We start from the raw sequence: 22,680 nt of genomic DNA on the forward strand, positions 1-22,680 counted from the left end.
TCACCTGGTATCTTCTAAGTACAATCACTAACATACCTGCTCATAGTCAATTTTCTTTTTTGTTTGTGACTGTCAGATTTGGGCTGGTATTTCCTACAATGTAATATTCTTGATAAGCACATCAATACATGACAAATAATTTCAGAAGCAAACGTCCACACATAAATTTCCCAGTGTCTTTTCTTGAGGCTAAGAAGGCTGCATCTCAACTAAACATTCGCTGTGCCAGTGCACATTTTTTCTGGTGTCAGGGGTGCAGAGGTGAACGAAGACTTGTTGGCCCTACAAAGTAATGAGCAGATTCAGAAATAGCAAAAAAGAAAGGAGACATATATTACAGTTTATTTTAGCGTTTTTGTATCTTACAGCCCTCAGAACGCAAATGATGGCACCGGAATGCTTCGCAACAATCTAAATTCAGCAAGTGCTCACTTGACTGAGCACCACGTGGACTAGGACGATGACCTAAACTGGTCAAATGTGTAGTCAGGAACATAGTTGAGCACCACCTGCGCAAGAGACGCAACCGAAGAAAAAAAAATGCTTTAGACATGCGTAGCGGTGTGGGAATATTAAAAAACTGAGTTGGGTGGTCGCTATTTGTAAATGCAAATAACTTTCAAACAGTCCGCGAAATATTTCAGAATGTCAACTGCACCGAAATAAACAAAAAATGCTGCGACAGTGTAATAAATTTCATCTTTGTTGGCATGAAACCTGAGAGCTTATATTGTGCAGCAGGCTACGTCTCTCGGGGAGCCAGACTTTACTAGCTACACATCAATTATCTGAACTCTCAGAAAAGTTCTGTAGATGCCAAAAATTCACATATTGTTCCTGATGCTTCAGTTGTGCTTTTAATGCTAATTATTCTGGATATCAAGGCGTGAACATCGCTTCATATTAAAACAGCTGTTTAACAATTGAAAGGTAATCAATATCTGATTCAATTCAATTTGCTTACAGCACTATTGGACTTGTATTCGGCTTGGCCTTAGAAATTACTATTGAAAAACAACTAGGAAAGTAGCAAATGTAGCAGGCAGGATACGCACAAACATTGTCCTAATGAAGTTATACCTAGAACGAAAGTACTTTTGTTAAACGAATATTCATTATAAGCACATACTAATTACATGCTGTCATCAGTGAGACAAACTTCAGCTTTATCTCATATGTTCCATCTTAGTTAACATAATATTTTATTGTACCACATTCTCATTCGTATAACCCACCCGTGTACGTAACGTACAGCCTCTATCATGTCATTACAGAACACAAAGGAACAAAGTAACGTGTAAAAGACATAATGATAACAACAAAGAAATGCTGAAATCTAAGCATTAATAAAGAGTGAACCACTGGCAGTACAGTTTTAACTTTTCTTTTTAACCTCATCACTGGTTTATAAATGCCTCGTGTAACTTGGCACAGCACTGCACTTCACTGCACAAGGCAAACTCTCTTATGCAATCCCGCTACAATTTCAACTAAGAAGGCTTGAGCCTTGCATGTAACTTCACCAGACAATGCCAAATCACCCAACATGGCATCCCTTTGAGATAATACGCACTATCACCACAGGTCAGCAGCTTGAGAGAAATGTGATTCATACTATTTTTCAAGCTTGGCGTTCACTCACATTTGCACTTGTGTACACTCACATTTCCTCACATTTGTGCTCACGTACACTCACATTCACTCACATTTGTACTCGCGTTCACTTACATTTACTCGAATTTGTACTTGCGTACATTCACATTCTCTCACATTTGTACTCATGTACAGTCACACTTCCTTGCATTTGTACTCATGTACAAATGCAATCCATCCACTCCCATCTGTACTATGTACAGTCACATTTGCTCACATTTAAACTCGCGTACAATCACATTCGCTCACATTTGTGCTGATGTACACTCACATCTGTGCTCACATACACTCACATTTGTACTCGCATTCACTCACATTTGCTCGCATTTTTACTTGCGTACTTCACATTCGCCCACATTTGTACTTGTGTATTCACATTCGCTCACATTTGTACTTGTGTATTCACATTCGCTCACATTTGTACTCCTGTGCACTCACATTTGCTAACATTTGTACTCGTGTACGCTCACATTTCCTCACATTTGTGCTCATATTCACTCGCACTTGTACTCGCGTTCACTCACATTTGTACTTGGGTACAGTCACATTGCTCACATCTGTACTCACGCACAGTCACATTTGTGCTCACATACCCTCACATTTGTACTGCATTCACTCACATTTGCTCGCATTTGTACTTGCATACATTCACATTTTCTCACATTCGTACTCATGTACAGTCAAATTTGCTCACATTTGACATCGCGTACATTCACATTCACCCACATTTGTACTTGTGTATAATCACATTTGCTCACATTTGTGCTCCTGTACACTCACATTCGCTCACATTTGTATTCGTGTAAGCTCACATTTCCTCACATTTGTGCTCACATACACTCAAATTCGCTCAAATTTGTACTCGCGTTTACTCACATTTGCTTGCATTTGTACTCGCATTCATTCATATTCAATTGCATTTGTAGTCACGTACACTCACATTTGTACTCGTGTACAATCACATTTGCTCACGTTAGTACTCTACACACACATTCGCTCACATTTGTGCTCACATACAGTCAAATTCACTCACATTTGTACTCGCGTACAGTCACATTTGCTCACATTTGTATGCATGTACACTCACATTCGCTCACATTTGTACCCACACACACTCATATTTGTACTCGCGTACATCCACATTTGCCGGAACTCACTCATTACTCCTATATACTCATGTTCTTCGATACTCGCACACACTCATATGTTTGAAGTGAGTATCAGTGGGTATGAGTGAGCGTACTGTTAAGTGAGCATGTCGACCCGTGGCTATCGCGTTGTCTGATTCAGCACCACAGCACTGTGATGACTGCACAGTAATTTTAACTGGAGAGAACTGCCTCTTAGGAAGAGAGAGTTACAAATGAAGGAAAGGCAGGGAGGTTAATCGGAATTCAAACTTATGTTTGCCACTCTACACCAGGAGGCAAGGATGTGGGAAAGAGAGAAAGAAGGGTGGAGAAAGAAAGCAAGCATGCAAAAAGAAAAGACATTGCTACGTGAGTCACAGCAAGCACAGCCATCTAAAGACAACCCACCTTGCGGGGCACATTGCAATGACGCACGAGAATCTCCAGGTAGGCCAAGATATTCGTCGTCTCCACGGAGGCATCGGAGAACTTGGTGACGCTGCATGGAAAGGCAACAAATCTCGCAAGGGCTCAACTTACGTCATCGTTTTTGCAGTCATTTGATGAAGTACAATGCCAAGTGGACAATACACTGCAGACAAACAAGTTCCCTGTCGTGCTCCATCAGAAGATGCTAAATTTTAATGCCAAGCCATTATGACTGGCTTAACACTCATTCACTGTTTCGGATGAGCACAGCTCGTCCTTGGTGAATTGTCCCCAGACCGTATTGGACGAGTGTAGCTCGTCCGCTTGACATAAAAGCTTTTCTTCTTTGTCAGAGTGATTATAACTGTCAGAATGATGAAACCATTTTCAGAATATTGAAAACTGCTACCAGAATTCTTGTTCTTGTTTTGGTTTTATTGTTAATTATTAGCAAGTGGCCGGCCTTTTTTCCTTGAGTAATTATTGGTAAACTTCGTTAAGCTAAATTGACTTCATATGTGCTTCAATTTTTTTTTCAACAGGAATAACTTGCTTTTTAGATGAGAAATATTCACTACCAAATTTTAAAAAATAGCTGCTTTAAGGAGGGAACTTCTCAAAATATCAAAACGGTCAAGGGGTTCAGCCCACTCGCTGCTGCATTTTTAAGCATGACCTCCAGAAATCTACGTGCTTTGTGTGGATTACAAGGTGTTATTTTATTTGAAAATTTTGCCACTTGGACACCCTTGCCTAAAATGGGGAGCGGGCAAGAGGTCTTCCGGAATAAACAGCTCTGAGCTGTTGGGTGGTGGGTGAAACCTAAGGAACCACGAAGCCCGGTAAATGTAGAAGAGGTAGCTAATCTCAAAGGCAAGTAGCCATCGGGATTACGTTGACATACCTTACGGAGCCCTCCTCGAGCAGCGAACGAACATACTGTCCGAGGTAGGCCAGGAACTGCGTGACATTGTCCTGGTGGAACTGCTTCAGGAAGGTGAACGACCCCAGGACAAAGGGAAGGCCATCTATGGAGTCCACGCCCCTCTTGCTCAGCAGGCCACCTTGCAACACAGTCAAAAAGTTCGTTAACCAAGTTTATTATGAGGCTACCTTTGTATACAAACACGTCTTTTTAGTGGCGAATTAGTTCTGTGGAAGCTGCCGGGTGGGGAAGGTTTGCTTGTGACAAAAAAGCATTTTCATCCAACAGTTTGTAGCACGAAGCTATGCAGAATTTGTTCACAAATTTTTCAGAAAGAAAGCTTCATAAATGAAGAAAAAGAACTCAGCCTTGTCTCATATTTCTAGTTATCTCAGATGTAGCGCCATTCTGAAATACCAGTGTGGAAAGGCGCTGGTCCTGGGTTCGAATCTCGAACCAAGAACAATTATTCTTCAACTGGGAAGCTTTCTTTCTGAGAAAGTTGCATAGATTTCTGTTTAGCTGCAAGCTACAAGCAAGCGGATGACAATTTTCTACCCAACACACTTCTTTCTTGAAAGCTGTATTCTTTCCAGACCAACTGCAACGAAATTTCACTTTGGCTAACCTGGTTTTAAACAACTAGTTCTAAACACGATTAAAGCAATCTTTGCAAAGCTGCAATTAAGTGGTAATTGGCAGATACTTGTATAACTTTTTCATCAGCAACCCTTAAACAACATCTAAGAATGCATGGATTGGCTGGTTAGCAGATACAACCTAAAACTCGGCACATTGCCTCCGAGATTTTACAGCATACCATGGGTGGCACTGAATCTCGGAGGCTGTGTCGAGGACCTGAGTGCTCAGGGTTGCATGCGGTTTCTAGTGAACTGTAAATGTGATGTTACTTCCTCAGTTATGCTATCAAAAAACTACTTTCGCGAGCTTTTCACACGCATCCACTCATATTTTCAAACATAAAATTTTGCCACGAAGGCTGGATCTGAAACTAGGTTTTTCATGCTGTCCAAAATTTTGTGGCTATCATTAACAATACGTAAGCCATGTTAGAGAAAAACGGAAACAAACGTAAACCTGCCTACCTTGTGAGCTCACATATGTGAACTTTGCCAAGTGCGTCACGGTGAACAGCATCATGAACAGTGGCAGGTTTCCGATAGGCCGTGTGGTCACATAAATCTGAGGAAAACCGTAAAAATGAAAGTTTTCATAAATGACTGTCATAATCAACTTTAGTTGTACGAGAAAACTTCTTATATGACAGAAATATTCGGAACCACAGACTCAATGGAATTACTGCTATAACCAGTGTTTTGGATTCACTGCTATAATCTCAATGACTCCTATTTGTCAACATTACCTCCACAGCAAATTACTTCTCTTAGATTGCACAGGCGTGGAACTGGTGTTAATTTTTTTTGTCAGTACATCATATTAATTCTTATTGCTGTCATGAAATGTTAGCGTTTTGTGGCTAAGCATCTGGAAAGACACTTGAAGAGCCTATAGGGCCTGCAACAGCCACCACTGTAAAGCAAGCGACTTAATATGGTCACAGTCCGGTCACAGCAGTAACAGGCAAGGCGTCATGCTCACCTTGGAGATGGGCTGGTACAGGCCACACCAGTCGAGGTACGCGGCTAGTTCCATCAGGAGGGGATTGTCCTCCTTAGGATACGGCTTGCTTGGGTCCCTGTGATGGGCCTTGATCTCTGCTAGCACAGCACTGAGATGAATGCAACAACACAAACAAGAGAATCAATCGAGGTGGGTAAACCTTACTGTTTTTGAAGATGAATTATTCAAAGCACTATGCGTTCCTAGAGCGTTAGCCTATGTGGCATGGTACTGAGTAAATGAAAAGGTAAAGGCTGGTTAGTTATACACGTTCACTGAGATCGAGTTTTCTTGATTTGCATTTCAACTGTCGAGGCTAAATATCCGGTAGCACAAGACAAAGCAAGCATGGCACTTCCAGTAAAAAGAAAAACTGAAACTTACTCGTTTGTAGTTTGCAGAGCAGCAACCAAGTCTTTCGACTCGAACTTGGCCGTCGTGTAGAGTTCATGCGCAATGGCTTTGCGCAAGATTTGCATCTGGCCAATCTGCAAGAGAAAGAAGCAGACTGGCTCGATGACTCAAAACACACACACACACACACACACACACACTGTAAGAGGGGCCGAATATTCATTGTTAACAAAACAAAGTTACAGAGGCACTTAAGTATCCTTACATGCAGTCAATGCAAAAGCGCAGTGCGTCTGGGCATGTAAACTACACTGACGTCCCATGTGATAATTTCACATGATGTTATCACTTGGTCCTGTAACCTTGCAGTTTAAGGTTCTTGCGTGGGCATGTGACTATGATGTCATCACTCGGTCATGTGACCTTGCAACTTAATCTTATTACTTGATCACATGACTGTGTCACAAGATGCAATTACTTCATCATGCACTCGAACTGGGTCAACTCAATTTTCAAGTTGGAATGTTAATGCCGACGGATGTCAGATTTTTCGATTCATGGGGCATATAATGCCTCTGCATTAATAAAAAAAAACCTTCAAATGTGCTATCTAGTCCATACATATGTTGTAGCCCACCAATCTTTGGTTTGAAAGCAGCAAGGCTGGAAGGACTGACCTTGAGCATGCTCTCGAGGAAGACTGACCACGTCTTGGAGACCTTGGTCAGGGCCGCACTGTACGTCCTGCCCACGTTTTCTACGCCATGAAAAACACAGGGAACAGTGAGTGAGAGACATCGAAAGGAGTTAGCTTTTTGAAAAAGCTGCCATCTGCACCATTTATATAATATCTGAACTGCCTTCCTCAGGCCAGCCTCAGCTGTACAACACAGGAAACGCTCCGGTGTTACTCAGCTAAAGTACTTCGCCTTTTGCACTTTGCCCCCAACGAAACGTGGTTTCTGTGGTCAGGAATCGAACTCACAACCTTGAACTAAGTAGCACAACACTTAGCTGCTAAGTCAAGCTGCTAAGCTACGATGGCTTGCCAGTGTGAATAATAACATTGGTCAAATCAGCCATACCTATTGAAAGAGCACTAACAAAAAGCTCTGGTGGCTGCTACACTAGAAAAAAAAAAAACCAGCGCAAAGATGACAGAGAACACACAGAAGAAGAGAACACAGGACAAGCGCTGTCTAACAACTGCCATGCATTTATTTCCATTTGTTTGCTAGACGGCGAAGTATGCATGCTTAGCAAATTTTTCCACGTGACATAGAATCCTGCGCATGCACGGTGTCGATTTTTCCTATGCTCACCCTTGTTTAATAAATTTCAGTTGTTAGACAGCGCTTGTCCCGTGTCCTCTTCTGTGTGTTCTCCGGTGTCCTCGCACGATTTTTTTCAAATATGCATCGACTCCAACTTGCCTGCCTTTCTACCTTATTGTTATACTAGTAACTATAGTATGATTCACTACAGTACGCCCAACTGGGTCAACATGCCGAAGCAATACCAGTGCTATAAGAGATACTGTAGTGAAGGACGTCTAACATGCATCCTTATCTAAGAGCATGAGAGTTTTTTCGCACAACGCACACTTCAACGTGGGTGCCTCACACTCAGCAGCAAAACACTACAGCCACGTGCCGGAGTGGCGAGTAGCACTTTGACGGAGCGGCAACACTTACGGACTATCCCATCGACTGGCTGCAGGTTCTTGCTCATGTTGGCGAGCAGTTCTTGCCACGACTTGTCCTTGACCATGCCCTTTTCCAGGGAGCGCAGCACGCCTTGCAGTTCCTTGACTATCATGAACGATAGCAGCCGGTCCAGACCTGTCAGGCCAGGCGTGCCGACACTTTTCTGTTTTTGCGAAGGAGGCAAACACAAAAATCTTATTGCTATACAGTAGAATCATGATAATCTGGAACTTCTTTTTAACTCAAATCGATAAATACTTCAAACTGCATGCCTGCTATTTGCAAAGTTGGATGTATTTGAATACGAAAAGATCTTCCAAGAATTGTGACTCTCTGATTCACCCGACCGTTACTTTGGACAAAACGTTTTACACGTACAGACTGCCTTTTTAGAAAAAAAAAATGATCGTGTTACTTCTCGCTTCATCGTAACTCATAAACTTCGTCCTCACAGCAACAGAGACTGATGAACTCATGGGGAATGAGAAATGTATATGTCACACACTCTATACTACTACTACTACTGTTATTACTAATAATAACAACCACAATAATCATAATGATAATAATAAAGCAGCGCATGAGCAGCACCGGGACATTTTGGGCAGCAACATGAGAAGTGTTTCAATCAATATTTTTATTCATTAGGCCCCCTTACCGAATTGCCTATTTGATGATCCTTTTGCATTTTCTATTTATATAGCTGCTTTGCAAATATTTTGCTTAGATGTCTGCATTCTCAGTTCCCTATGTGCAAAAACTTCAACGCAAGTCTCAGGTCCTCAGGTTACGTTAGGTTGTGTTAAAAGCAAAATACTGTGCCCTAGGGAAGCAGCAAAGCTTGTCTAGCCCATATTTCCAGCTCAGGCCTAGACCAAAACACAACTAATGTACAATCTATTGAAAAACAGGAGAAAAGCATTTACGTAGCATAAAAGTAGTGCTATACAGACAAGACAACCACATACCTGAAAAAAGTTGAAATGTCCCATGCACCACATGCCATTTACACCGTCCAAAATGCACAACGCCTACCATACAAGCAAAATACAAGTGCACGATGAACAAAGGCCGCGAAGGGCGTCTCTCTTGCCTGAAGGAGAGCGAAGAGGCTCAGGTTGATCACTTCCACATGCGACTTGGTGTCGAACCAGGCATTCGACTGGTCCACGTAGACCGTAGTCCTAGATGCAGAAAGACCACTCTTATGTATGCACTTTCACAACTGCTTGCGTCAATCATTAAAAACAACACAAGGCCTAGGTCACACTGAAGGAAGCTGTACTTCCAGGATAAACACTTACAATTGTAAAACTTACTGCAGATTGTTGCCACGCTAGCAGAAGCTTTCGTTTTTTTTTTTGTCGATTTCACTGTGCCGATGACAATGACCGCTTGTAGGTTACAGTGAAGCAATGTGCAGTCATACGTTGCCAGACTCTTATGTACTTAGTAGGGATGGGCGAATAGTAAATTTGAGGTTCGAAGTGAATCCGTAGCGAATAGTGATTTGGTTGAATAATTTCGAATCGAATAGTTCGAATAGTACTCACCACATATTATTAAGAAAAATTGACCATTTTCTTCATGACCCTTGCACAATATTGTTAAGAATTGGAACTATGTATGAGTGAATGTCACTTTTTTGGTTTGAAATGAAGTGGAAGAAACCTTGAATAGTATCAAATTTTGAATAGCAGTAGGGTGCAACTTATAAGTGGTACAGTAGGTTACAATTTAAATATTACTAGACTTAGCGCTTATAAGCCCATATAAAAGGCTTTCAAGCTTAAAAAAAAATGTACATTTAACCTTGAAGTGTGGCTTCGCGGCAGTGCAGATTTCCCCTGGATGAATGGTTTCACGGCACCGCACCCAGACGCCGCAGTGAAGCCACCTTTACAGGGAGTTATGTGTGGTCAAATATATACATATATTCGTTCATTTCGAATACTTCGAAATTTTGAATAATCTAAATTCGTATCGAAGCGAATTCGACTACTTTAATATTCGTTCGAATATTCAAAACGCCCGAATATTCGCCCATCCCTAGTACTTAGTCATACTTGAGTCACACGTAAGTGATGTGCAAGTTATACGCAAGTTATACGAAGTCATGGGCAAGTCATGCATAAGTTGTACATATGCCGGTGGTATTACGTGCTGCAGACTAAGACTGACTTGCGGGCCTGGTTCAGTAGCATTTTGCCGAGACTGAATGAGATGTACACCACTCTATCACTTGGCTCTCATTTCAAAGTTGTAACATGCGCTGCAAAGTTAGCACTTAAACAGTACATTTGAAAATACTTTTAGTTAGCTATATTGGCATTGTGAGGTCTGATTTAGACGATTGCTATTTATTCCGGAAATCTCAAATATAAGGTGGAAAAGCAGCGTCTGTCACGGGTGATCCTTCAAATATATTTCTGAATTCAAAACAAAACAAAAGCAAGTGGCATCGATACTCACTTTGGATCAGTAACACGCAGCACCTCGCGGGCTAGCCTGCCGATGAAGTTGACAGAAGCCTGGTCCAATGGAGGAAATGTCGGAATGGGGATGGCGCGTGACTGGTACACGCTCTGCCAGTCTTGGACCTGCAATAGCAGTGTTTAATATTAAAGCGTTTCATTTTGCACTTGTGAAGGTAAGCAACAGCCTACGAAACGGAAGCAACAAAACCAAAAAGAAGCACCATGGAACTATCACATTACTGTCTGCCTCAAAAGCCTGTTGAATATGTGGTGGTCTAATGTGAACTGTAAGCAGTGTTCTAGATAGTTATAACTATTACTATAGCTATAACTATAACTAGTCATAAACATTGTTACAATTAAATTGTACCCAATGTGAACATTCCTTTCTTACATCAGTTATTTGCTATAAGTATACATGCAGTACCTATGAAAACAAAAAGAAAAAAGCCCCCAAAATTTTTACATTTCCTTTGCTGCATTTGACAACTTGTTATATATGTGTTCATTATATTAAAGTTCAACTTAGATTTGTATTACTGAGACAGCACTTCTAGGAATGCTCTAACAATGCTTGTAGCGTCAGCATTACATATTAGTTTCGGGTGACAAACAAGAACCCAGATGACAGACCGTGGTACAGCACGTTCAATGTGTTCCTCTTTGCACATGTCATGCTACGCTGGAGAACTGGTTCGTGAAGACGGAATAAAAGCAATGAAACACCGAAAACGTTTTCATGAAATTCTGGCAGCAGCATGCCTAGTTATATCACCACAGGCGCAGGCAAAATGAAAACATCTGTGCGCCTCTCATCATGGGGAGGCACAAGGGCAGGCCAAAGAGCTGTCAGTCAAGTAAACTATGACATGTCCATAAGTAACAGCACCTACATGCTGCATAGCGTTACTCACTGCTACGGGAGATGAGCTAAGTGTCCCAGTTATATGTTTAGGCAAGTCAACTGGTACAATTGCTTCACTGTCACAGTCATCCAGTGATGACTCATTCTCAGTTTCGAGAGAAAAAACAAGTATAAAGAATGCAGTAGAAAGAAAATGTTTCGCGCAACCCTGAAGACCTTTTTAGGTCTTCCGAAGTTGGTTCAAAGTGCTGTTTTTCTGTAATTTTTTTTTTAAAGAATGCAATCAATCGACAGAAACCTCTTTGACGTGGCACATACCTTTTGTCGAAGGAAAGCATTGCACTCCTGTTCAACGTTGTAGCTGACGATGCGAGACACCTCTTCCTGCCAGACGCGCAGCCCGTAGATGCTCACGTAGTCCTGGATGTACTCGAACGACCGGTAGTAGCCGTCCATCACCTTGCCCAATGCGGTCAGCTTGGGAACAAGCTCACTGGGCTGCAGAAGTTGCAGCACAATTTGTAAGCAGTCAGCTATTTGACGAACGATATAGAGTTTTCAAGAGGACAGTACAGACAAATGGTTACAGTATGAAAGGAAAGGCGATCATCGGCAGCAGCCATGCAGCACTGAAGGCACGATTGTAGCCAACGTGCACAGAGTCTAAATCAAACTACTGCTTGCTGCATCTTCTGAAGACAAAACCACAGTAGTAATTGACGGAATCATGGGTACTGATCACACAGTAATGGAAGCACTTGTGTTGCTAACGTGCACCAAGCCAAAGTGATTACTGCCGCTTGCCCTAACCTTACTGGATAAAATTTCACTCACTATTGACACAATCATGGATGACGACCATGCAGTTCTGATGGCACAGAGCCAATGCAGTGTCGTAAGTGGCAGTAAACACTATAAGGCATACACAGGCAGAAAGCATTCACGCTTTCCTGTTGTTCCTGCGAGGTTCCCACTGATGACTAAGGCTGATGATTGATGATTTCATCATTCGTGTATTTTCTTTTTAAACTCTCTGTTTACTGTTAGGTGTTTTATGTTTTATATTTACACATACGCATGTGCAACGATGATACCTTTCCTATAGCTTGAAACTTTACTTTTTTTGTTGTACTAATGTAACAATTCAAATGACAGTACGCCGCAATTCTGTTGCAACTATATTTTTGCGAGTGGGGGCTCCCGCGACACTCTGTGATGGTTCTGTGACATTGAGGCTTCCGCAGCATCACTAACCAGGAAAGCACTTTTTCAATGAACGAATGGTGCTAAGTGCACACGCAAATACACACACGTGCGCTCGCACACACCTTGGCCCTGGGATTGAAGACGAGCCCGTTGTGCAAAGCACGCATGACCTGGCTGACCAGCTCCCTGCGGATGCCGTCTTCGAGAAGCTGCTTGGGGTCGATTTGGACGATGCCCACTAGTGTTTTCTTCATCATCAGGATGCCCTCGGTGAAAACTGAGATGGAGTGGGTCAGCTTGGCCACCTGACCAAGAAAGACAAGAGAATGGGCTGCAGCGCTGAAAACAGGAATGGCAACTGCTCATATGTTCCGACCAGTTGCTATTGATGGCTACTGCGTTCGCAATTACCCCTTACGGCTGCAGATACGCAGCCCCAGAAGCTGTGTATCAAACCCACAACCTTGTGCTCAGCAGCAGAATGCTACAGCTACTGAGCCACACTGGCAGGTTCAGCAGCGGGACATGCCGTTAAGAGGCCACTGACATTGAAACTTTGAACTCAACATGTTTGTGCTGTTCGATACTCCTGCATATGCAGATACTTTTGATTGCGCATCAGCAGCAAGCGTTGTCTTGAAAGCATTTTAATGTGGCTTTAATTAGGATATGTGGGAGTGCTCGTATGAGTTGGCAGCACCTTGCATTGTCATCATCAAGACGACGCATTTAGTGGCTGCCGGGGCTCTCTCTGACCCTTTGCCCACTCTGTGAGCATGGTCGACGCCATAGATAGAAATGTTTGCAAGGAGCACGATTACATAGTGCAAATGCTCCTTCCTCACTCCCTTGTCTGGCTGCTCACACTCACTACGTGCCCTACTGCTCTCATCTGAACACATTGTCAAAATAAATATTGGTGAGAGGTTCAACAGTGCCCATTGCTCTGTAGTGCACAGAGATGGCACTGCAGCTGCCACGTTGTCTCAGTCCTTCTCCAATGCAACGCTGCGGTTCAATAAGCGCTCAATTCAACGTCACGAAATTTTCAGCGCACATGATCATGTGCGCATGCTCATTTATAATGTAATAGCAATAATTGTTGAGGTTTTACATCCCGAAACTATGATATGACTATAAGAGACGCCATAGTTGAGGGTTCTGGAAATTTCGACCCCCTGGGGTTCCTAAACGTGCACCGAATTCTAAGCACATGAGACTCTGGCATTTTGCCTCTATCGAAATGCGGCCACCACGGCCGGGATTCGATCCAGTGACCTTTGCCTCAGCAGTCAAGCTCCGAAGCACCAGGCCACCGCAGCGGATGCGTAGGCTCAGTTGTGACTGCCACTGTATGGCACTAGTCCGCTGCGGTGGTGTAGTGGTTATGGTGCTTGGCTGCTGACCCAAAGGTCGCGGGTTCGGTCCCGGCTGAGCGGTCGTCGATGGAGGTGAAATGCTAGAAGCCTGTGTGCTGTGTGATGTCAGTGCACGTTAAAGAACACCAGATGGTCTAAATTTTCAGAGCCCTCCACTAAAGCATCTCTCATAATCATATCGCGGTTTTGGGATGTAAAACCCAAGATATTATTAATTAGTTTCTTATGAATTTGTGTGCATGTTTTGAAGTGATGCTAGCACTAGTTGAAGATAACAACATGAGCTTTTCTACGTTATGGTGGAGCATTTATGGTTTTGTTCTGTGATTATCCTACACAGATGGACTTGTAGAAGGATAAGTGACCCAAAATAATAACTTGGCTGTAGGTGGTCGTTTAGTACTGTATTTACTCGAATCTAAGCGATGTTTTTTTCGAAAAAACGATGTGCGAAAGTGGGGGGGTGTCGGCTTAAATTCGAGTACAATAATTAAGTTTTTTTTTTTGCCCTTGCCAATTTTAGGGGTTGGCTTAGAATCGGGGCTGGTCTAGATTCGAGTAAATACGGTAAGCATGTTTCAAGAAGCTCACCTCATAGCGCTGGTCCAGCTGAGCGTAGACTTTGAGCTGGTCCTTCATGAGGCGGGTGGGCACTTCCTTGATGGACGTCGTCTGCAGCTCCACGATGCGGGCGAGGACACCAAACATGGTCTCCGGAATGATGTGCAGCACCTTCCGGACATAGTTGACCAGCTCGGTGGAATAGTACTGCGACACCGACACCAGGTCCGGACTGTTGGCCTGGTTGATACGCAGAAGCGGCAGGTCCAGGGCAGTGGCCAGCTGCAAGAGGCGAGTGCTAAAGCTCCTTACAGAAATTTCCATGGGTGTCTTGCGATATGTTCAGGGTGTGATCACAATGTGAGAAGAAATATAAAACTTTAATGACAAATTTAGGCACTCAGAGGTCGGACTGCTAAGTAGGATGGGATGGGATTCAAGCAGGCCAGTGTTGCATGGACGCGGTGCATGGTGCGGAGTGGAGGAGGCGTGTTGGTGGAGGAATCCTCGTTACCGGAATGGCGCAGAAATTTGAAGTTGGGAGTGAAATTGAAGGGGGTGCTCGCTTGGAATTTTCCGGTAGACCAGAAATTAGCATACACAACTGCCGCAGCAGGCTTCAGATTGACAGGGCTGTGATACCGTCAGCCACGCACACATGCTACATAAGCAACCATGCACATTCTCATTTCAGTTGCAGTATTCTTGTTATTAATTATGAATGAATGAATGAAGATTGTATCATATACTAGAGTTAGTGCTAGAGAGGAATGGGCGGGTCCCTATTCCGGGATCAGAAATGCATTACCTTTAGAAAGGTGGCCCGAAGTTTGATGACCATGGACGGGTCGCTCTTGATACCCTTCTGCATGAATGGTGTGTAGCTGCAAATGGAAGACGACCATGAATTCCTTTTTCTTTCCTGACCAACCAGAAATCGCACTAATCCGACATTCTAACTTTGACCTCAGTACAGCGAGCTTTTGTTAGTTCAGCTAGCGCTAATGCGATTTTTTTGGTTTAATCAGATCCCTACCAAAGATCCCGACCGACACCCAAGCATTTCTACTGGTTGAGAGTTTTTCTATTTCTAACCTGAAGTTTGCTTTACCGGGTAATTGAAACTTAAATGGCTGGCATGCAGACACCCAACCACAACAGTGACCCCAATAATGACAGCAATTGTTTCGGTCACAATTATCATCTCCCATTGAAAACATATTTTTAGCTGGCCCTTGGAAGGTATACAAGTCAAAATGATACGTCACAACGGATATTTACAGTGCTTATCGAATTATAACGTCTACATTTTTTAAATAAAAAATATTTAGTCTCAATTTCTTTTGCGTCATTACAATCACAAGACAATGACAGAAGTTTGCACGTAGCTTGATGAAGACAATGCGACACATTGTCTTTAATCACAAAGGCGTGTTCAAATGATATGTTATTTTGCGTGCTGAAACGGCGGCAATACCATGGTGTGTCTTGGGCTGCAGAAAATACCAATTTGTCAACATATGCCGTCGACGCCTACTCTTCACATTTACCAGGCAACTTATTGTGAAGAACATGGAATAGCCAGCACTAAAATTTTGCCCACAGACACCAATTGATGCATACCTTATGAGAAACAAGTACAGGTTGATGGGCAGTCACCAGCAAAGCTGTACGTCAGTAAACTGTGAAACAAATGATCTACGAGGCCTGAACAGATGCGACCGATCTCTCGGACGTTCTTTCTGTTGCGGTGCACGTAAAGTGAATGTTCTGCACAGACGAGGCAATAAACTTCTGGCTCGGTAACAAGTGGAGACGACATGAAAGTGCAGGGGTGGTGAAGATGTGCTATGAGAAGGGCAGCACCTGTCGATGATCTCCCAAGCGTAGGAGAGATCGGCGATGACTTCTAGGGTGACGAGCACTTCCTCCTTGACGTTGATGACGCGTAGCATGCTGTGAAGGTACTGGCGCGTCTCGGTCAGGAACTGCTTCACCTGAAGGTTGCTCTCCAGCCCATGGAATTGCTCAACCTGCATACAAAACAGGAAGCGTCACTGAGCACCAAATTTTTATTTCATTATCTCTAGAGTTCTAAAATTACTGTTGGCTATTTGGAGGACAGCCAATGTGGCAGGAAATCACCAAGACAACCACATGGCTCATTTCCATACAGAGAGTACGAAACAGTACTACCAATTAAAAACGAGATGCATTTCAACGTACCAACATAGCTGTAATGCTTGGCATGTATGACTAAACCGGGGCAATGTAAAGCTCGTTACTTACGCACCAAACACACAATGCTACTCGTTTGTCCATACGTAAACACCAATAACAATCAATGTACGTTGCAATCAATCCGTCCACTTGTCTAATAGGTGAAAAACTCTAAAGGTCTCTCGTCACAAAGGCAGGAATTATGCCAATGCTGCAGCTTTTCAAGCTCACATTTACTTTATATGCGTATGCTCAGCACATCATCAAAGTTCTGGGGTTTCACATGCAAAAGCCAACACATAATTAACAGGTGAGGGACTCTGCATTAATTTTTACCACCTGGGTTTCTTTAACTTGTATCGAAATCTAAGTACAAGGGTGTTTTCGCATTTCACCCCTATCGAAATGTGGCAACTTTGATTCTGTGCCCGTGAGCTCATGCCCTCATGCTTAGAATAGCCAGTACCATAGCTGTTACCACAGCCGTTAGCAAAGCCATTACTATAGCTGTTACCACAGCCGCTGGCATAGCCATTACTATAGCCGTTGCCATAGCCGTTACCATAGTCATTAGGCCACCACAGAGGGTGGTATATTACAGTATATCATCCAGTGTAGATGCATATAAAAGCATATTATCTAACAGTAATGTATTTGATCAACACGCATGTAGTACCTCTTCCAAGGCCTGGATAAGCTGGACGATCTTGCGGCCGGTGGCTGTGGTGTCTTCGTAACTGAGTGAGTCAATCTGTTTGCTCATCTCTGAGAACCAGGCCTGCAGGTTCGCTGCAAGTCATAGCCAAATGCAAGTCACCATCTGCACTTTAACATTCACCACAGTAGTGAAAAGCATACGCTAAAAAAGCAATAAAACGCAGCTTTTAAAGGTTTAACTCCCTCTACAGTGATGCAAAATCAATTGTAAACATTTATTGGTGAAGGAAACAACTGAGACAAATGCAGGATGTGTATGAAGGAAAGATGAATGAAACTTGTGAAGCAATTCTAGAGTTATGCTGTATACATGGTAACACGCTGCCTTAATGGACGGATCGTAGATGGTTCCAGGTGGTACTTATGGTTCCTGCCATACAGGTTGTTTGAGATACTCAGCTTTTCGCTGCCATTTGCAAGCTGCATGGATTGTAGAGTGACTGCTCCATAATAGTGTTGGTCCTCTGTTTCATTGCCAGGCAAGCTTTTTCTGTTTTCTCAAGGAACAAGGTAAGAGCTGATACAGTTAACTACGATGATAACAACAACTACAACAACAGCGACGATGATGATGATTATGAAATGGTGGCACAAAAGAGGACATGAAATGCTTCGTCGCGTCTCCTGCATCCAATTTCCAGAGGTGTTTGCTTCCAATACATATGCCATTAGCCTACATTGAAAATGAATACATTAAACAAGTGATAAGAATACCAGTTTCATTTACTTACATGGAAGTGTGAAGCACAATTACTCAGTATCTGGTTTAAGAATGTAGATAAGTCTCAAGTGAACATCCTGGAGTCTGAATCAAGCCACTGCTACAGATGCGGGTGAATCTGTAATACGAACCATTATTCGAATTACAGATTCATCCGCATCTGTAATTTTGGAGTATTATTGGAGTAATTGGAGTAATTTTGGAATTGACTGCACCTGAGCTAATGCTTACAACAACAACCAAGTCACATCAGTGAAGCGCAAGGCAGGATACGCTATCTATGGGACAATCTGCTGAAGTGGCACTGCTAGCCCAGCAACTTCGTGAGTAAAAAAAGTGAACACTTACCGTTCTTCTCAACGCGAGTGAGGGGCTTGGTGCCTGAGTAGACCTCGGACAACTCCTTGAGGTGCTCCGTGCTCTCCTTCTTCATCGAATTCCACTTGTCGTGCTTCACAGACAGCAAGTGCTGGAACAGCTGTGGAGAGAAAACGGAATGATGCCAATCGGGCTGAAGTAAACTATGCGTGGATTGATTCCAAAGCATACGGCAGTTCAGTGCTAACACCATGCAAAAGGAAGGAATGGTGTGTGTGAAAAAACAAAACATACCAGGAGAGCGGGATAGACGGACAAACGGGTGTACGGGCAAGTGAAGAGACGGACGGACGGAAAATAAGAGAAATTTATTGCGGTAGCAATGCCGAGAGGTTGGCTTGAATCAAATTTCTCACCTGCTGCAGAGCCCTGGCAAAATGAGATTAGTGTAAAGAAAGACAGATGAGGCTAATATTTAGGATAAAGGTGGTGGTGAAAAAACTTGAATTGCCAAAGACTCCTTAAAGTCTCATATGCAGCCTGTTCTGATGCAAAAATTTGATGCGAGCATTAAGGACATCACACTGATGACAAGGATCAGGCGAGGGATCCAATCAAATCTTTTTCAGATAATGGTTGGATGATAAATTTTAACAAAGGTTCTGTCAATGACTCTCCTCGCACGGCGCATTGTGGTCTGACACGCAATACGTATTCCGTGGTCTCGGGAATATCACATTCCTTGCAGTGCCTGTCCAGCTGATAAGGTGTAGGTATTACCAAGTGAATTCCGCACACAACACACATTCCTTCACTATGACAGGGAACAATGCTTCAAGGCAGTGGCATTTATGATAAACTATCACCGAACTTCCTAATAAGAACCACTGGTGTGAATCTCCATGAGCTTAATATAGGAGACCAGAAAAAACAATAATTTTTATTTTTCGTTCCAGCAAACTAGAGACTGCTAGTTGCTGCTTTGCTTGTCTTATACACCTTTAAATCAAATCAGTTTTTTATATACATTTCATTATCAAAGGTACTCGGTATCACTGTTTACTCTAATCATGCTCAAACTGGTAGCCAAGGTGCAGGCCAACTGCCAACACGACTCATACAAGTACAGGCTCATGAACTGGTGTTGTTTTCTACTAATAACTTGAGCCCTGTTCACACTATTTGTTCTTCAAGAACCAAATTTAGAGAGAGCCATGATTCGAGAAAGCTAAGAAGTGATCAGTAAATATGGGAAGATCGATATTTCACAGTGAAGCCTGTTAAGAGGCATTCCACAATTTTTTGTGCACTGGATGCCAGCAGATGTCAGTCATCATCAAATGTCAGTCAGAGCAATTAGTAGTTGGACCTACATTGTCGTCACATGACTAGGCTGTTTGAACGCACAGCTAGATGCCCACATTGGCTGAGTCAGTGCAGACTACAGGAACGTGCATTGGACACAGCAGAGACTAAAGTACTAAGCTCAAACACATATAGGAGTTCAAAAGAACCTGGCTACAGCAATCTAATCGAGCTAAATATAAGGAAGCTTTTGCGGAGGCTTAGGCAGATTTTGAGCAGTCGCAAAACAGACCAAGACTTCTAATGGGTGTGACCTATTCTGCTTCGATGTCTTTGACGTGCAAGTTGTTTGGATTGGAATACGTCTGCAAAATGTTCTTTATAGACTGTTTTGAACTAAGATTCATAAGGAATACAGTCAAACCTCGTTAGTACGTACCCGCTTTAAACGTACTAACGGTTAAAACGTAGTTGCGAGGAATCCCCGACCGAGCCCCATAGAGCCCAATGCATTCGCTGACCGCTTAAGCCGTAGTGGTTCGCCCTATGCCTACCGGTTAGTGCGTACCCTGCGCCCGAGATAACTTTTTGTGCCATAAAATTTTACTGCACCGCTGAAATTCTCTACGCCACAATGTGCCGCCAAAGGTTTTCCGTCTTTTCTAGAAGTGCGGAGATCGGTCGATCACCGATTCCGACTTCCGCGCGATTGCGGCGACGCCTTTGCGGGTAAGCATCGGGAAAGAACGAAGGCTAGGCGGCGGCCACCGACGAACGTGCCAGCATGATTTATCGCCGACAACCTTATCACAATAAGTATCTTCAGCTATCTGCCCGGGCACGCGTGCAGCACAGCGCTACTTTAAGCCTACTGCACGCTTTTACTTGGCGACAACCTCAACGCGCTGGGCCGCCGATCGCTGCCGCCTCGTGCGGGGCTGTGTTCAAGCGCGCACCGCTTTGTAGAAACGAAAGCAGATCGCTGTTGCGGAGTTGAGCATTGCGGGTCGCGGACGCCGCGAAACCTCGCTGCATTGACGCTATCACGCTAAACGCACGCGTACGGTACAGCAAGCGTAGCGCTGTTGTAACCATAGTGCACGCTTTTATTAGGCGACTACCCAACGCGCCTCCGTTCGCTGCCAGGACCGCTACAGCGTCGCGGAGGAAGCTCGACATCGCTGCGTTAACCGAACAAGCTACTCGCCGCGTCTGTGCACGGTCTGGAACGAAGTGGGCACGAAGAACAATCCCACGACTGATGCGCGCGTGCGGTACAGCAAGCGGCCCGGTAGTGACGGCGTACGTGAGCCGAGCAGGCGACGCGCTGCACGCAACTACCCAGGAGACGATCGGCTCCACGCGGCCGTATCGCGTGTCAGTTTTCGTTTAGTAGCAGATCGCGGTACAGACGCATACACATATATTGCGGAATGCAGACACTGTCCGTTTTGTCGCTATGTCGGTCACTGCGTATCCCGGATACGCGACCCTTTAATAGTTTCGAAATGCTCTTTGGCGTGGCCACCGCGCGCTATCGGGCGGTCGTGCGAGAGTGCTAGGATATTTTCTCCACTTTGGCAAAAAGAAAGAAAAGGCTTTGCGATGGGTACTTTAGACAATATTTGCTGTGGCACTCTATTTCTCTGCTGGCGGCGATGGCGTAAGCCAGGAGAGGCAAATTTGTACTTGGTGTTTAATGCGTACTACCGTTTAGTGCATAGTTATGCCGCGTTCCCGGCAGGTACGTATTAACGAGGTTTCACTGTAATTTTGGGCCGGCCACATGTATGGTATACAGACCTCCTTGAGTTTCAGCTCGAACTGGGCAGTGTGCAGCAAGAGCTGGAACACAGTGAGCGGCTGGTACTTGCTGTCCTGATGGACCTGGTCGCGCAGCTGGCGACACCGTTTGTTCAGCTCCCCGCCAACAATGAAGCCTGGGCAGTCAAAAGGTCAAAATGCTGAGGTAAGCAGTGGGAAAGACTAGGAAGCATATGGTCAATACACTGAACTCGTTCTTATTGTGCTTATCTACTATGCTTGGAACACGAGGTGTCGTTGGAGCCAGCATTTCGACAAGTGGACTTGTCGACACACTGACTTCAACGATACCACGTGTTCCAAGGATTTTTCGTCGCTTCAAGATTCCATCTTTCCCTGAACTTCTACATTATTTGCTCAAATCTGCCAACGGCCGTGGACTTTGGGTATATGGTGCAGTAATTTGGGTTTACGGCATTATTTGTAGAGAAAAGAGGGAGCAATTTCTAGCTGACTTTGAGAACGAATTCTAAATTCCAGGCAGCATGCTGCGCTATAATGTTTGGCTCGCGTGTTCTCAGGAGCCTCGACTATCGATCAGCAGCGTTTTCTGACCATGCTGAAAAATGTTGCAGGGCCCCTTTAAAAGGAACACTTCCGCTGAAGAATGTTGGCCTCATCAAAACAAGAGCTATGCACCACAAGGAGAGTCCCTTCGTCCACTGAGACAAAACAACGTGCGAGCACTCTACGGTGAGTCAACACACCCTGAGAGAGGTTGACAGTGTGGAGCAGCATCCAACGGAGGGTGACATTGCACTCTCGCACCGTGTTGAGCAGCTTGGGGACGTTGTCGAGCACAAAGTCTTCCTCGAGCGCCCCTTCCTTCAGTAGCTGCTGCAGCCTCGGTATGAGCTTCATGATGCGGTTGTGGTACTTCTGAGCCTGAGAAGCAACGACGGGACACAGTACAGCCAACGCGCAACAGCTTCAAATTCCCAAGAGACCATGAAATCCTCCAAAAAATCACGTACATAGTGCAAAACGATCTGGCAGACAACTCATTTACTAGATAATGATTGAATGAAGACAATGTTAAATTTTTCAATCTTTCTGAAATTGTCACATTTTATTCATTTTTGTTTTTTAAAGTTTTATACAGTTATTCATAACTCTCACTGCATGTTTCATTTCTTTACGCTTTGTTTCTTTAGTTATTTCTCTTTCCTTGCTGTTTATTTTGGCCAGAAATTGCACGTTTCACACCATCACACATAATTACAGAATGTGAGTTTCGCTGCCAAGGAAG

At 43.8% G+C, this 22,680-nt stretch overlaps 1 protein-coding gene across 1 annotated transcript in view; it reads right to left on the reverse strand.

The window, feature by feature from the left end:
- Positions 1–320: 320 nt before the first annotated feature.
- LOC119371757 (WASH complex subunit 5) overlaps positions 321–22,680 on the reverse strand; it is a 33,330-nt gene continuing 10,970 nt past the window's right edge. The window contains exons 9-27 of the mRNA XM_037642220.2: positions 22,139–22,316; positions 21,411–21,547; positions 18,333–18,462; positions 17,223–17,335; positions 16,193–16,359; positions 15,135–15,210; positions 14,357–14,608; positions 12,509–12,691; positions 11,499–11,678; positions 10,311–10,438; positions 8,932–9,022; positions 7,827–8,001; positions 6,810–6,889; positions 6,163–6,266; positions 5,758–5,887; positions 5,244–5,340; positions 4,117–4,276; positions 3,192–3,282; positions 321–509 (exon numbers count right to left, since the gene is read on the reverse strand). Of these exons, the coding sequence (XP_037498148.1) occupies positions 453–509; positions 3,192–3,282; positions 4,117–4,276; positions 5,244–5,340; positions 5,758–5,887; positions 6,163–6,266; positions 6,810–6,889; positions 7,827–8,001; positions 8,932–9,022; positions 10,311–10,438; positions 11,499–11,678; positions 12,509–12,691; positions 14,357–14,608; positions 15,135–15,210; positions 16,193–16,359; positions 17,223–17,335; positions 18,333–18,462; positions 21,411–21,547; positions 22,139–22,316 (2,529 nt within the window). The 3' untranslated portion in view covers positions 321–452. The remainder of the gene's footprint in view (positions 510–3,191; positions 3,283–4,116; positions 4,277–5,243; positions 5,341–5,757; positions 5,888–6,162; positions 6,267–6,809; positions 6,890–7,826; positions 8,002–8,931; positions 9,023–10,310; positions 10,439–11,498; positions 11,679–12,508; positions 12,692–14,356; positions 14,609–15,134; positions 15,211–16,192; positions 16,360–17,222; positions 17,336–18,332; positions 18,463–21,410; positions 21,548–22,138; positions 22,317–22,680) is intronic.

The sequence above is a fragment of the Rhipicephalus sanguineus genome, chromosome 10 (genome assembly GCF_013339695.2).
Source record: "Rhipicephalus sanguineus isolate Rsan-2018 chromosome 10, BIME_Rsan_1.4, whole genome shotgun sequence".
In the NCBI taxonomy this organism is placed as follows: domain Eukaryota; kingdom Metazoa; phylum Arthropoda; class Arachnida; order Ixodida; family Ixodidae; genus Rhipicephalus; species Rhipicephalus sanguineus.